The sequence below is a fragment of the Drosophila miranda genome, chromosome 4 (genome assembly GCF_003369915.1).
Source record: "Drosophila miranda strain MSH22 chromosome 4, D.miranda_PacBio2.1, whole genome shotgun sequence".
NCBI classification, from domain to species: Eukaryota; Metazoa; Arthropoda; class Insecta; order Diptera; family Drosophilidae; genus Drosophila; species Drosophila miranda.
This window is the reverse complement of record NC_046677.1, coordinates 9,571,932-9,584,696: the sequence shown is the minus strand read 5'-3', so window position 1 is coordinate 9,584,696 and position 12,765 is coordinate 9,571,932. Positions and strand designations below refer to the sequence as shown.

At 45.6% G+C, this 12,765-nt stretch overlaps 1 protein-coding gene and 1 non-coding gene across 5 annotated transcripts in view; one reads left to right on the top strand and one right to left on the bottom strand.

Moving 5' to 3' along the window:
- LOC108162551 (nuclear receptor coactivator 3) overlaps positions 1-12,765 on the bottom strand; it is a 90,065-nt gene that overhangs the window by 9,118 nt on the left and 68,182 nt on the right. For all 4 annotated transcript variants that reach the window (XM_017297337.2, XM_017297338.2, XM_033393551.1 and 1 more), the window contains 3 exons: positions 4,811-5,459; positions 4,302-4,463; positions 42-891 (listed from right to left, as the gene is read on the bottom strand). In XM_017297337.2, coding sequence (XP_017152826.1) covers positions 42-891; positions 4,302-4,463; positions 4,811-5,459 — 1,661 coding nt within the window. The remainder of the gene's footprint in view (positions 1-41; positions 892-4,301; positions 4,464-4,810; positions 5,460-12,765) is intronic.
- Trnat-agu lies at positions 3,100-3,173 on the top strand. The gene has a single exon. It is a non-coding gene; the product is annotated as a tRNA-Thr (tRNA).

The window sequence follows — 12,765 nt, the reverse complement described above, 5'->3', positions numbered from 1 at the left end:
ATTAGAGTCAGGTTCTAAGGGATCTATTGGTTTCCACTCACCCTTCACGGGGGCCGCTATCAGGACCACCTCCTCGTACTTGTCCTGCTGCCCGGACTGCCTCAGTGGCTTCTGCTCCATGCCCGCCTCGCAGTTGGACGACGTCTGGGTGGCCGTTCGCGGGTCCTTGACTAGCATGCGCACCTTCGTGGAGATACTCCGCTTGGACTTGCCCGACTGAGCGTTCCCTGAGCTGGAGTTGGACCCCGCCGACTGCTGCGACGCGTTGCCGTTGTTCAGCTCATCCAGATCGCCCCAGCCCCCACCTCCACCTCCACCACCACCTCCACTGGCTGATCCACTGCCTCCAGCTCCTACTCCAACTCCTCCCCCTCCTCCACCTCCGCTACTGTACATGTTGTTGATGATCGGCTCTAGCTTGGCGTGATCCCCCGCGTAGAGGTACATGTAGAGGGGCTGGTGGTAGAGCTCCTGCTTCTCATAGCCGATCAGCTCGCGGATGTTCTGCGTGCAGGACTCAATGATGCCGTTGGCGTTCACCTGCAGCAGGACCCAGCCCACGCCGCTGATGTAGTGCTCGAGGGCCTCGAAGTAGGCGGAGATCTCCGGCACCTGGCCGAGCAGCAGCGATGGCTCCGGCAGTGGCAGTGGCAGCGGTGGCTCTGTCGAGGAGACCTCTCCCTGTTGCACCGGATGGATCGAGCAGTTGTCTGTTGCACAGCGACTGCAGCGGGGGGTTGAGGTTGTTTGTGGTTTGCTATTGTTGTTGTTGTTGTTGCTATTGTTGTTATTATTGTTTGTGTTGTTGTTGGTTGTCGCCGTGGAGTTGTTGTTGTTTGTTGAAGTTGAGGATATATCACGATTTTGGCCTTTGTCACAAATTTCACGATACTGCAAAAATATACGAATAAAATCAATAAATAATCGAATATGATATCTAATACTTAACGAAAGGATCGTTGTTTAGTACTGGGGACAATGGAATTTCACACCCCCATATCTTGTTTCGTTCTACGCTCAATTTAAATTGTCGCGACGAGTCTTATAGACAGAGGCATCATCACCATCATCATCATCGTCTTTATGGCAATGAAAACTTCATTCATATCAGATCGGATCCCAGCCTCGAAGCCGAGGACCCGGGACCCACTTTGTCATCAGAGACGAGACACTAAAACTGCAGTATTTTTGCAATGCGGAAACCATTCCCGTTTCCATTCCCTTCACGAATATTATGGCACACTTTGTCGTAGTACGCCATCATCATAATTCTGGCTGTTCTGTTCTGATCCGATCTGCTCCATTGTATTATTGACACAATGGAAGTGCAATAAACCTCACACACAGCACAGTTCCTGCCATTTGTATGCGTTCTCTATGAGCATTTGCGTTATTTTTACTCGGACACGCAAAAATTTTCGCGCGCGTTCGAGAGTCCATTGACTTTTTCACAGAAAATACCGAAAACCGAAACCAAAACACATTTCACACTCGCACTCGCATTATTCAAATATTATTGTTATTATTGGGCTTTCCTTTTCGCCGACTTTGATGGATTTCCAAAGCACACACCTTCCGCGGCCCAGCACGGCCCGACACCAAACCACCCCACCGCCGCCCACCGTCCAACAGTGGAGCAGAATGCGAAATTCGCTGGCACATTATTCAAGGTCAATCAACTTGCACTTTACGTCGCGTGTGTTCTGGGACAAATGTCATTGGCATTTCACATTGTTTTGGTTTGTCGTTGTTTTTGTAGGGGCCTCGGGAGCGAGCTGCTTATCAGTCAGAGCCAGGTCTGGAGGCGGTCTATGACTCAATTTGGGCCAAAAATTACTCACTTTTTAGACTGCCACAAATGAAATCACAGAACAAAACACACAGAACAGAGAAACAGAGAAGCCGCGTGGAACGTTCGTTCAGTCACAAAGTTGCCGAAATAATAAGCGCACATTTTTTGATGCAATTGTATTAAAAAAATACACAACAACTGGCTCTCACCACCTCCCTCTCTCTCTGGGAGCAATAAAGCTTCTTGACCAAGCCATGCGACTCTCTCTCTCACTCTGTCTCTCTTCTCCAGCTTTTGTTTACCGGCTTGCTTGTACCGTACGCGAAGAGGTAGTGTATATGTGTGTGTGTGTGTGTGTTATCACATTGAATTTGCAGCTTGCACCTTGTGCAGCGTGTGGGGGTGGGGTGGGTGAGGCGGTGGCCACGGCGGGACGGCAGCGGGTGGAGAAGGAGTAGAAAGAGCAGGAACAGTGGAACGACGAAGAATCACAACGATGTGAAATTGCCATCGAGGTGCGACGTCACTGTCATCGTTCAAAAAGCATTTCAAAAGCAGTTCGTTGATCTTTCAGCTGAGTGGAAGAGGGACAGCAACAACAGCTGAGAGAGCGCGGCGAGCTTTTAGTTTCTTTGGAAGGAAGCTTCGCTGTGCAACAACTGTGTGTGTCCGTGTGACCAGGAAAAGTTGCTCCCGAGAACCAAATTTCGTGTCGGGGTGAAGGCACTCCGAAAATATCAGTCAAATGATAAAGTAAACAACAAAAGGAACAACACAGAAAGAGAGTACACGGCGCGTGCAATGGCGTGCAAATGTCTGAAACGTGTCTGGATCTCGCCTCTCTCCACCTCTATCTCTCGGTTTGTTTTTTGGCGGGCTTTGGCCCATAGATTCATCCAAAATTTGATCGCATCAGGTAAAAGATGCGATAAAGAGAAGCAGCAGCTGTGGAATTTCGGCAGAAAACGGAGATCAGAGCGTGAGAAGGGGGTTTGTACGTGGAATAGGGGACAAAAAGCTCGAAATTAAACACGACAGAACACAGAACGTGCAGTAAAGGAGTATCTTGTTTGCGATGGTCCTTTACGGTATTTATCGGATCGACAGAGATAGAGAGATCTTAGCGATAGTTATTGCCTTCAATATTTCTTCCGATACTCATGCATCCGTCTCTTTCTCCCGCTATCTACACAACTGCCGAAAATAGACAGCCACACATTCCCACACCTCACGAAGAACGCGATACCGTTCGCAGCATATGGCGCCGATGCCCCAGAAGTAAGCGACCCGTCGCGCAATCGTCAACGGGCGCCGTGGCTTAGTTGGTTAAAGCGCCTGTCTAGTAAACAGGAGATCATGAGTTCGAATCTCGTCGGGGCCTTGGCATGTTGCAAATGTTACAATTTTTTTTTCTTTTTCTAACTTTTGTTCACTTTGTGGCAATTTGTTGGATTATGGTTTTAACAATTTGATTAGCGTCCCGGATGATTTCCCTTATTAGCGACAAAAAGCCCTGTGCACTGGCACACGGAACCCATTTAATTCAATTTATTTATTACTTACGGAACCCATGTGCCCCCGGACCTCATGTGCCGTCCCGTGTGGTGTGTGCTTTAATTGCATTTTATTAACCCTAGACCAGTGGCACTTGCGACTCTTTTTTAGTTTTCGCCCGCCCGTATGGATTACAAAATAAAATTATGTATATTTTGTATATGGTATTTCGGCGCCGCCGCCGCGTTTCATTTAAAAACCCATTTGTTGGCATTGGCTTTGGCTTTTTGTTGGCTGGATTTGGATGTTGGTTGTTGGTTGGCTGTGTGGCAAAGCGTGGCGCTTGGCTCACAAATAATTTACATAATAAAGTGCTTAGGCTACCTGAAACCAATAAAAGAAATACACCAACAATAACTTTGCCTAAAACAACAAAATACTCGGGACGGGGGACGGATCGGGTCGGGTCGGGTCGCGCCGGGGCTTTCAAACATAAATAAATTTATGTAAATTAAATAAAAATATTAATTAAATTGTGCTGCGGCGGGTTAAATTACGTCAGTCGTCAGTTCAGTCTAGGGTCCGTCCGGTGATGCCCTGCTCCTATACGATTCGCGAATTCTTTTAAGCTCTTTGCGGGCCGAGCTTTTAATTGCTTTTTAATTGGAACGCGTTTTCGGCTTTGCCCAAACGAAAGACAGAGAAAGACGTAGCCGACTACGGAGAAAACCGAATGGAAATTACATTGGGGAATTCGCAGACGGAGACGGAGACGGACACCCTCTGTTGCCTCTGTTTGGATGTTGTAATGGATCATTTGGTATTCCGCGCAGGCCAGCACACACAGCCCAGTCCCCAGTGGCAGGGTGTTATAACAACTTGTATTGCTTTTCGTGTTGTTCAGCGATTTTGGCCTTATTAGTTTCGTTTGATGAGGTCTCTCGTCTGTAAATGAGGGCCCCCCCTCCTCTTTTGCCAGTCGATTGATCGGGTGGGTGGGGTTTTCTCGACTTACCGTTCGAACCACTTGATTCAGTATAGCCGCCTTGTCCGGTTTCGTTGAGGTCATATCCCCACGCTTGTTCAGCGTTAGTATCTCCGACAACTGCTCGATATAACCATTTTCCGCCTCGCGACGCCGCTTTTCATTGTTGCATTTGTTGATTTGTGATTGCGGCTGCAAGAAGTCAGTACACACAACATTATTAATATTATTTATAGCATTTTAGAGAGTACTTAACTATAAGTTTCGATCTGTTTTGCTATTCCTATTGACGCAACTTCCTCAATCTTAATCTTAACTTTAATCGTACTCCTAAATCTTATCTCCAGTTATCATCAAGTTATATTTTCAATATTAATTTCGAGTATCACACTGACTGTTTGATTCTTTGATTATGATTGTTAAAACTTCTAGAATAATGGTACCGTGATTGCTTATTCGGTAACTTTTATGGGGATTTATTTGACCGTACTGCCCAAATCCTCATCGTTTTGGTGTTTCTAGATAGGGAAAATACTTACCAAATTAACCTTCGAATCCGTCTTGCGGCGTATCTTCCGGCCTGACGACGCGGCGTTGGCTGCGCTGCTGGCTGAGATCGGCGACGCCACCGCATTCATAATGGCAGCCGAGCGTTGCAGCGCAGCTGCGATGTTGGCCGTGGCTGCGGCAGCAGCGGCCGCTGCCTTGTTGTGGAGAGAATGATGAGAGTTGAGGTGATGCTGCTGCTGCTGCTGTTGCTGGTGCTGCTGCTGGTAGAGCAGTGCCTGTTGCTGCTGCAGCTGCTGCTGATGCTGCTGCTGCTGGAGCGAGAGCGAGGCCGCTGTGGAGGCGCCTGCAACGCCCCCGGCACCAGCGCCGCCGCCTCCGCTCGCCGCCGTTGCGCGCTGCAGTGGGTGCGTGCCGGGCGCCAGGCCGTGGTGCAGGCCGCTCAGCAGGCTGCTGCCGCCCGCGGCCGCAGAGAGGGTGACGGCTGCTGTGGCGGCGGCCGGCGAGGAGCGTGGCAGGTTGCACACGGAGATGTTGCTGCTGTTGTACTTGCCGCTTGCGCCGGCGCTGCCTCCGCTGTGGTGGAGGCTACTGCTGCTGCTGCTGCTGCTGCTTGAGGCTGATGTCGTGGGTTTCGCTGTACCTGAGGCCCAATGATCTGGTAAGTCACTTGGGCTAAGCCTGAAAGAAGGTAAATCGAATTTCGAATTAGTGCAAAGTTCTCCAGAATTCGCGCAAAGAACGGAACAGAAAAATAGCTGTAAAGGTGCCGGGTGCCGGGTGGCGGCTGCCTGCATGCGCTGTTGTACGGATGGCCTTGGCCTTGGGGCTTTGTGGCTTTTGTGGCTTGGCCCCGTTCGCTTATCAAAATGCAAAATGCCCATGCCCATGCCCATGCCCATGCCCATGCCCATGCCCATTCCCATTCCCATTCCCATGCCCATGCCCCCCGCCATTCCCTCTTTCTTTTGGGCTAATGTGCTGCCTCAATTACAGTTTATTGCCTAATTAATCTGCATTTGAGGAGGAGCGTAAGAGACGCAGACAGCGGCAGCAATCAGCTGTTTTTGGGGCCTCTACTTTTTGTGGTTTGTGTCTTGGGGTGCAGCTATAGCTAGGGGGGATTGGATTAATTGCGCATTAGGAAATTCGAGTTCCAGTGTGACAGTAAACCGATCAGTGGTACCGTATATCAGTATTTATTTGGTATTTTATAAGTCTGCTTAGAGTTTTTAAGGTACGTTTTAGGTTCCACAAAAGACGTGGAAATTATCAAATTTTACCGGTATTTTTTCTAGTATTTTCTAGTATTTTTCTATTTATATTTTCTAGTATTTTTTGGAAATTTCTTAATTATGTAGAATTCTACCTCTGATATTTTGTTGAATTGTCTGTAGAATTTATTGAGAATTAAGTGACTTTTTTTGGTATTTTCTTTTGGTATAATTAGAGAAACATTCCGTAGATTCTTCTTTGTTGGTATTTAATACTTTCTCTGCGCTAACAAACAATTTCACAGCCAATCACCACAGTCTTGTTATTGGTTGACAATCTCAACTATTTCCATGAGACGACAGCAGCAGCAGGAATGCTGCCCCCTGTCTGCCCGGAGAGCTTTCGCTCTTTGGAATGTGACATCTTCATTTTGTGGCAGCCACTTAAAAGGATGCATATGTCTATCCTTCTGCTCTCCTGCTTTTCCCAGTCAACCTTAATCATTTGTTAGCTGGGATTCGGACAAACACTCTTCGGGGGTTCGGTGAGTGGTGACCCCGAGTCGTGCCCCGTCGGGGGGTTGCCACCGCAACGTTAGTCAAATTAATGCTGTCAGTTTTTGGGGCAACGCACAGCCTCACAACAGCCTCTTCGCATGGACCGGAACAGGTCCAGGCAGCACTTCAAGTGGCCATCATGGCCATTACTCTTGCATGCTCTTTCTCGCTCTGTCAGTTTTCGGGGGCTCCTTTCATGTCACATTTTATTTGGTTACTTGATTAATTGCTTGCTTTATTTGCTTAAAGTGTGGAATAAATTGTATTTTTAGGTTTTTCGAGCGCCACTTGAGAAACGAAACTTCGAGGTAAATGCAAATTTGTGGAGAGCAACATTTGCCTGAATATTGTACGAGTATCTGAACAACCAACTGAGCGAGAGACACACAGAGAGAGAGAGAGAGAGAGAGAGAGGCTCACTCAACCAGTTAAGCGTGAAACAGAGTCCCGTCGTCCCAGTTCTCGAGCCGCAAAGAGTTCTTTCTGTTGGAGTTCCGAGGAGCTCTGAGGAGCTGCAGACCACCCGGTGCTACAACTTGTGCTTATTCCTCTTCTTTTTTAATTACATTATATGCATAATGAAGACCTCCCTTACCCCCTATCCATTCTCTCTGGGGCTCTGAGAATCTCAAAAAAAAAGAAATAGTAATTACAGACAAAACTCTGGACATGGTCAGGAGATGTAATCAGCGTCCGACGCTAGGGAGGAGTGCCATGGGGAAAGGCAGGGCATGGGCATCGGGCATGGGGATAGATGACGGGCAGTTGGCCAAAATGTGAATGCAATGGGCGCCAAAATGAGTGACGTACAAGCCTCCAACCCTCTTGGCGCCTTGCCCTCCCCGACAAGCGCTATAATTGCGGGAGTTCTTTTGCTTCTGTTGTTTTTCGGGTTGTACCCTTTGCAGAAGGGTATTATGTTTTGGAGGAGCTGTTGGCAGGGCTTGGAAAGTACTCTATGGAGCTAAAGATATCCCCATTTAGCCTTCTGTCAGGGCATCTCTATGTTCGGTTCTGGCCTCTGCTTTCTGCTTGTTGCCTATTTTGACAGGGCGACACTTAAATGTGGCAGCCTGCCCTGATGTTGATCCTCCTTCAGACTTAAACGCGAATATTCTTTTGGGTTTTTTCTTTCGGCTTGTGCCACACAGGGCGTATGATTGACGCGCTTAATTAAGGCAGCAGCAAAGGCAGCAGAAGCAGAATAGAAGGAGCGTAAATTAATTAAATTACAATTAATGCAGCAAGTCAGTTGACTTTTTGTTGATACTGTTGTTTGGTTTTTTTTTGCTGGCTTTTTTGCTGTTTTCTGTGGGCCTTATCAATTTGCACTTTGCCGCTTGGGCCTTTCAATCTCCGTCTCATTCTGATTCGCTATTTTCGCAATTTATCGTCATAAGGCAAAGAGAGAGAGGGAGAGAGCGACACATGATATTTATAGACAAACAGCGAAATATATTCACAGGGAGAGAGAGAGACCCAGAGAGAGATGCCACTTTCGCCCTGCCTCTTCTGTGTCATTTGTGGCAAAACAAACATTTCGTCTCTCAAATGGACAATGGAACGCATTTGTTTGATCATCAGAGCGGGCAGGGGGGAAGGGGGAGCAGCGTGGAGGTAGAGAGGTGTCCCCCATTGATCTTAATGGGGCATAAAACTGAATCAGCGCCAACTTTGTCGTCGGGGCCAAATAATTCATTTCACTTTCTTCTCTCTCTCTCCCTCTCTCTTTGGCATTTGTCTCTCCTTCTCTTTCTTTCGGACACAAGATTTTCAATGTCGTGTGCGAATCTTTCTTCTGGGTATTTTCCTGATAAAATACTCAATGGTATTTTTATAGGAAGAGCACTGCTAGAGGGAGAATATTCTTTGGATCATCATCCACCTTATTTCTTGATAGAACTGATCTTCCAATCTTCCAGATCTCGAAATTCCCACTCCCTGCCATCATCAAACCCCCAGGCCTGATGAAATACCAAGCCCAAGAGAAGGTCGTTCCATGAATCACAGCCAAGGGGGGGAAGGTGGCGAAAATACTCGTAAATTACTCATTATATTTAATGTTGATTATACGAGTAATGTCATGCAGAGTTTTGGAATTTGCTTTTTCGTTCGTTTTCGTTGGCTTTCGTTTGTTTTTTGCGGCATTTTGAGCTTTGACTTCCATATAAGAGAACGTACGAGAACGCAAGTAAAGCCGGAGACACAGAGACATGGATGGGGGCCTTAGACAAATTGAGTCACGAGTCTCATGATGAAGGCGATTATTATGGTGGTGGTGATGCTGTGGTGCTGCGATGCTGCATTAAATTACTCATACGCACAGTCTGCCAGAAGGAAGGAAGAGAGAGAGGGAGAGAGGGAGAGAAGCAGAAACAACGCTTGAGGGCAAAGCTTACAAAAATTTAGGTGTTTTTTTGGTGGGTCTACGTGATGTTTGGCTCGACGCCTCACCGGAATGGACTTTGATTATGCTTTAAAATGTAAAATATATTCAACTCTATTGACAATGTAAGAGAATCTATAAGCAGAAAAGACTAGCTCCATTCGAAACGAAATCTCTGAAGGAATATCTAAACGTACACCGTTTCCCACTTTAACAGCAACAGCCACAGTATCCAGTATCCAGCATCCACATCCTCTTGGCTGCCTGCATCCTCCTCTGCTTCGATTGGAACTGCCTGTTGGCCAAAATAAACATGTTGCCAATACGCCAGTCTCAATTAATAGCCAACAACATCGACAATGACAGCGACAACAGGCAACATTTTACCAACCGCCAGTCGAGAGCAAAAACCAACAAAACCAACAACAACAAAAACCAACAGACAAATGTGCAATGAAAATGTCAGGGAAAATGTCTGAAAGACAACCAGAAAACTGCAAGGAAAAATGGGATAGAAAATGGATGGAGCTTGGAGGTTGGAGGATGGAGGTTGGATAATATGGCAGAGTGGAAATTGTGTGCTCGAAACAGGAAAGGAGGAAATGAGAGCAAAGGAGGAGCCCCATCAATGTCAGTGGCAGAGCGAAACGTTAAGCAAGAAGCAATTTCAAAACAATTTGTATCTTTTGCTGCTGCTGTCAAGGTACGGTGCACATTCAGCCAGCAATTAATAGGAGATGCTGCGCAAATAAAGAGACTTATTGTCTAGCATCAAATGAATATTAAATATTAAATATTCCATGATTTATGGGGAAAATTCTCTGGGGTTTCTAGAAGAAACAGCTTCAAGGAGAACTTCCTTTGTTCTCTCTTTAAAGAACTTCCCTTAGACCTACCCCAACTCAATTTGGTTTAAGCCTCTCTTTGGAGTTTTCCTGCTTCCTGCACTGTTTTTGGTGTCACTTCCGCTTCTGTCAGCACTAGGTATCCTTGACATCAATTTCCGATTGGCTCTCGCCAAAACTCAAACAAATATTCGGGCTTTTTGGTGGCATTTCCATTGGAATTTGAATGACAAATTACTATACCGAAATGCTGATTCACGGTGACTAAATATCAGCCAAAAAAACAGCAAAATATGCGGGCTTTATGGGTTGCGTTTATTTCTGGGGGATTCCCGGTTGAAAAGTCTACTAAAATAAAAAGAAGAGGAGACAAGGGAATTTTAATTGGTCTTTAAACATTGCTAAATATACCCCAGCCTAATCCTTGCTAAAGGCTGCCTCTACAATAATTTTAAATGTTATTTGTTGTCGCCTTAAGTCTCGCCTTATGTGCGTTGCAGCTGTTTAATCAGTGTCTAAAACTAGTCGCAAGTCTAGTCTTCACCTCAGACGTAAACCGCACACAACCTCATTTGCTCAGCTGTGAATGTGAATGTGCATGTGAATCGTGGTGTGAATGCGAGTATGGGTGCCGAGTATCTCTCATACGAGTATTCGTATGTGGGTAAGCCTGCAGTTTTAGCAAACTAATTGTGTGAATAAAACATATGTTCGGGGGTCTCTCTCTCTCTCTCCCTCTCTCGTTCTCTCTCTCTTTGTGCTCTTGGAGAGTGGGTCTGCTGCTCTCTCGCGGCAGTCATTGCTGCTACAAATAATAAAGTGGGTCATGGATGAAAGAAAAAGCGTTTTATAAAGTGGGTCATGAATTTTGTTTCACTCACGTTCAAGTGTATTTCGATTGCCGTTCGTCAGTTGTTGCTTTTGTTGCTGTTTGCTGATACTTATTTTTATTTTTATTTCTATATATATTTTTTTTTTTTGTGTTGTCTGTCTGTGTTTTTTATTGCAAAAAAGCATAGCCGCCAATTGGATATTTGATAAATTTCATGAATGTTTTGTATGATTCAGGTTTTTTTTTTTATTTCGGGGAAGTGGAAATCGGTAGGTGTTTCTCTCTATATCTCTTATGATATCAAGATCATACATTTTTGTATCCAATTAGGCGGCTAAAATGTTTCTGGAAGTACTTGTTTTTTTTTTAGTAATTTTTCTTAGTTTTATTTTAATTTTATAATGATTTTTCGCACTTTATAAATCAGTTTTTCAATCACTTAATTGACATTGATTTATGTGCGGCACATAGTTAAAAGTATTTTTTATTATGCCGCAAAGAAAGAGCCACCAAAGCAGCCTCAGAAAGAGCCATGGGACGGACGGACGGACAGACTCGTGCCATCTGCTACACTTTCACTGACTAATTGCCAACTCAGGAGAGGCAGCACGACGACAGTTTTCACTTTCCATTCAGAGCCACACCAGCGAGAAATAAAAAACAACAAGCAACCACCGAAGAGTGCGAAACGAAAGGCAAACTAATTTGTGGCAATTAAAATGCGCGAGTAATTAACAAATTAAGCATGATTTTTGGCATGGAGAACTGTCGAGGGGAGCAGAGCAGGTCTTTCAAGGAACATTTCCAGTAATAAACGAATTTTCAAAGGGAAGCACCTTCCTTTTTTCTATAGTTTCCGCTACTTGAAGAAATGCCCGCCACCCAATCATAAATTTAATCTAATATTCACTTTAGAGACCGGGAAATTGCAACCATTTGAAAGCCATTTAACGATATCTATAATCATGATTTGATTGGGTTCAGCAGCATTGCACAATTCCCATAGCAATTTCCACGGCACCAGACCCCCAACCCCCAACCCCCAACCCCCATCTTTCGCTGCGATCATAGGTTACGACTGTTGTATCGGGTGGTCTGGGGGGGGGGTCTACGTCTACTATTATATCAGAACTGTAACTAAATGATTCAATAGACAGGAACTGCAGCAATCTATGGAATGATAACATCTAATGAGAGGCCAAGTCCCCCTTCCCGGCCACCCCACAGAGGTCTCTTTCCGGCACATATAGTTCTCCCTCTCTCTCTCTCCTGCTACACCTGCTGAATGCCCGAATGCCGGAATGACGGAATGACTGAATGCACTTTGCACAGTTGCTGTTGCTGTTTTTGTGTCCAAGTTGTTGGCGCTTTCCGATGTGGCCGATGAGAAATAATGTCAGTGGGTCAGAGTCGATTTAGCATTTTGTTGTTGCTGTTTCTCTGTCTGTGTGTGTGTCTGATATATAGCTTAAGGTTAGCTCATATTCTCGCCGGCACTCAAAACAGCTGTTCCACAGAACTGAAACACACACTAGCCCCCTTCCCCCCCTCTGGCCCCACAAAAGCTGCACAAAAACTGGGCTAAGGCTAACACTAATGCCAGACCAGACACAAGACTCCGATCCACTTCACACTCCACACTCGAAGAATTCTAATTGGGGTTTTTCGGCTTGCATTGCTGCACGTGTTGCATGACTCGTACTTGCGGCATATAGATGGGGTGCCATTTGGGATAATCCGAGCATTTGTATGCACAACTTTGCATCATAAAATATTCATTTTTGTGTGTGCTGCGGCTGGATGGAATGTCCCCAAGATTTATAACACTGGGAAATGCAGGGGAGTCTTGAGAGTGGGGTATTTATTTTTGGGAATTTTTATAAGAAATATTTTTATCAAAAAAGCAACGGCAATAACGGAAGTACCACCAATACAGAAAAAGCGAATAATCGAATAGGAACGCAGAGGAATAGGAGTGAGGATCGTGTAATCGAGAAAAAGAAGAGTATGAGCTACGAAAGCTACGAAAACCAAAGGAAGAGGAAACTGTAGAAACGTTAACTAATTAAATAAGAAACGATTGAACAAAAATAACGTTCTGATTTATATCGAGGGGGAACGTTGTGAGTTGCTGCGGACACCGCAACTCTAC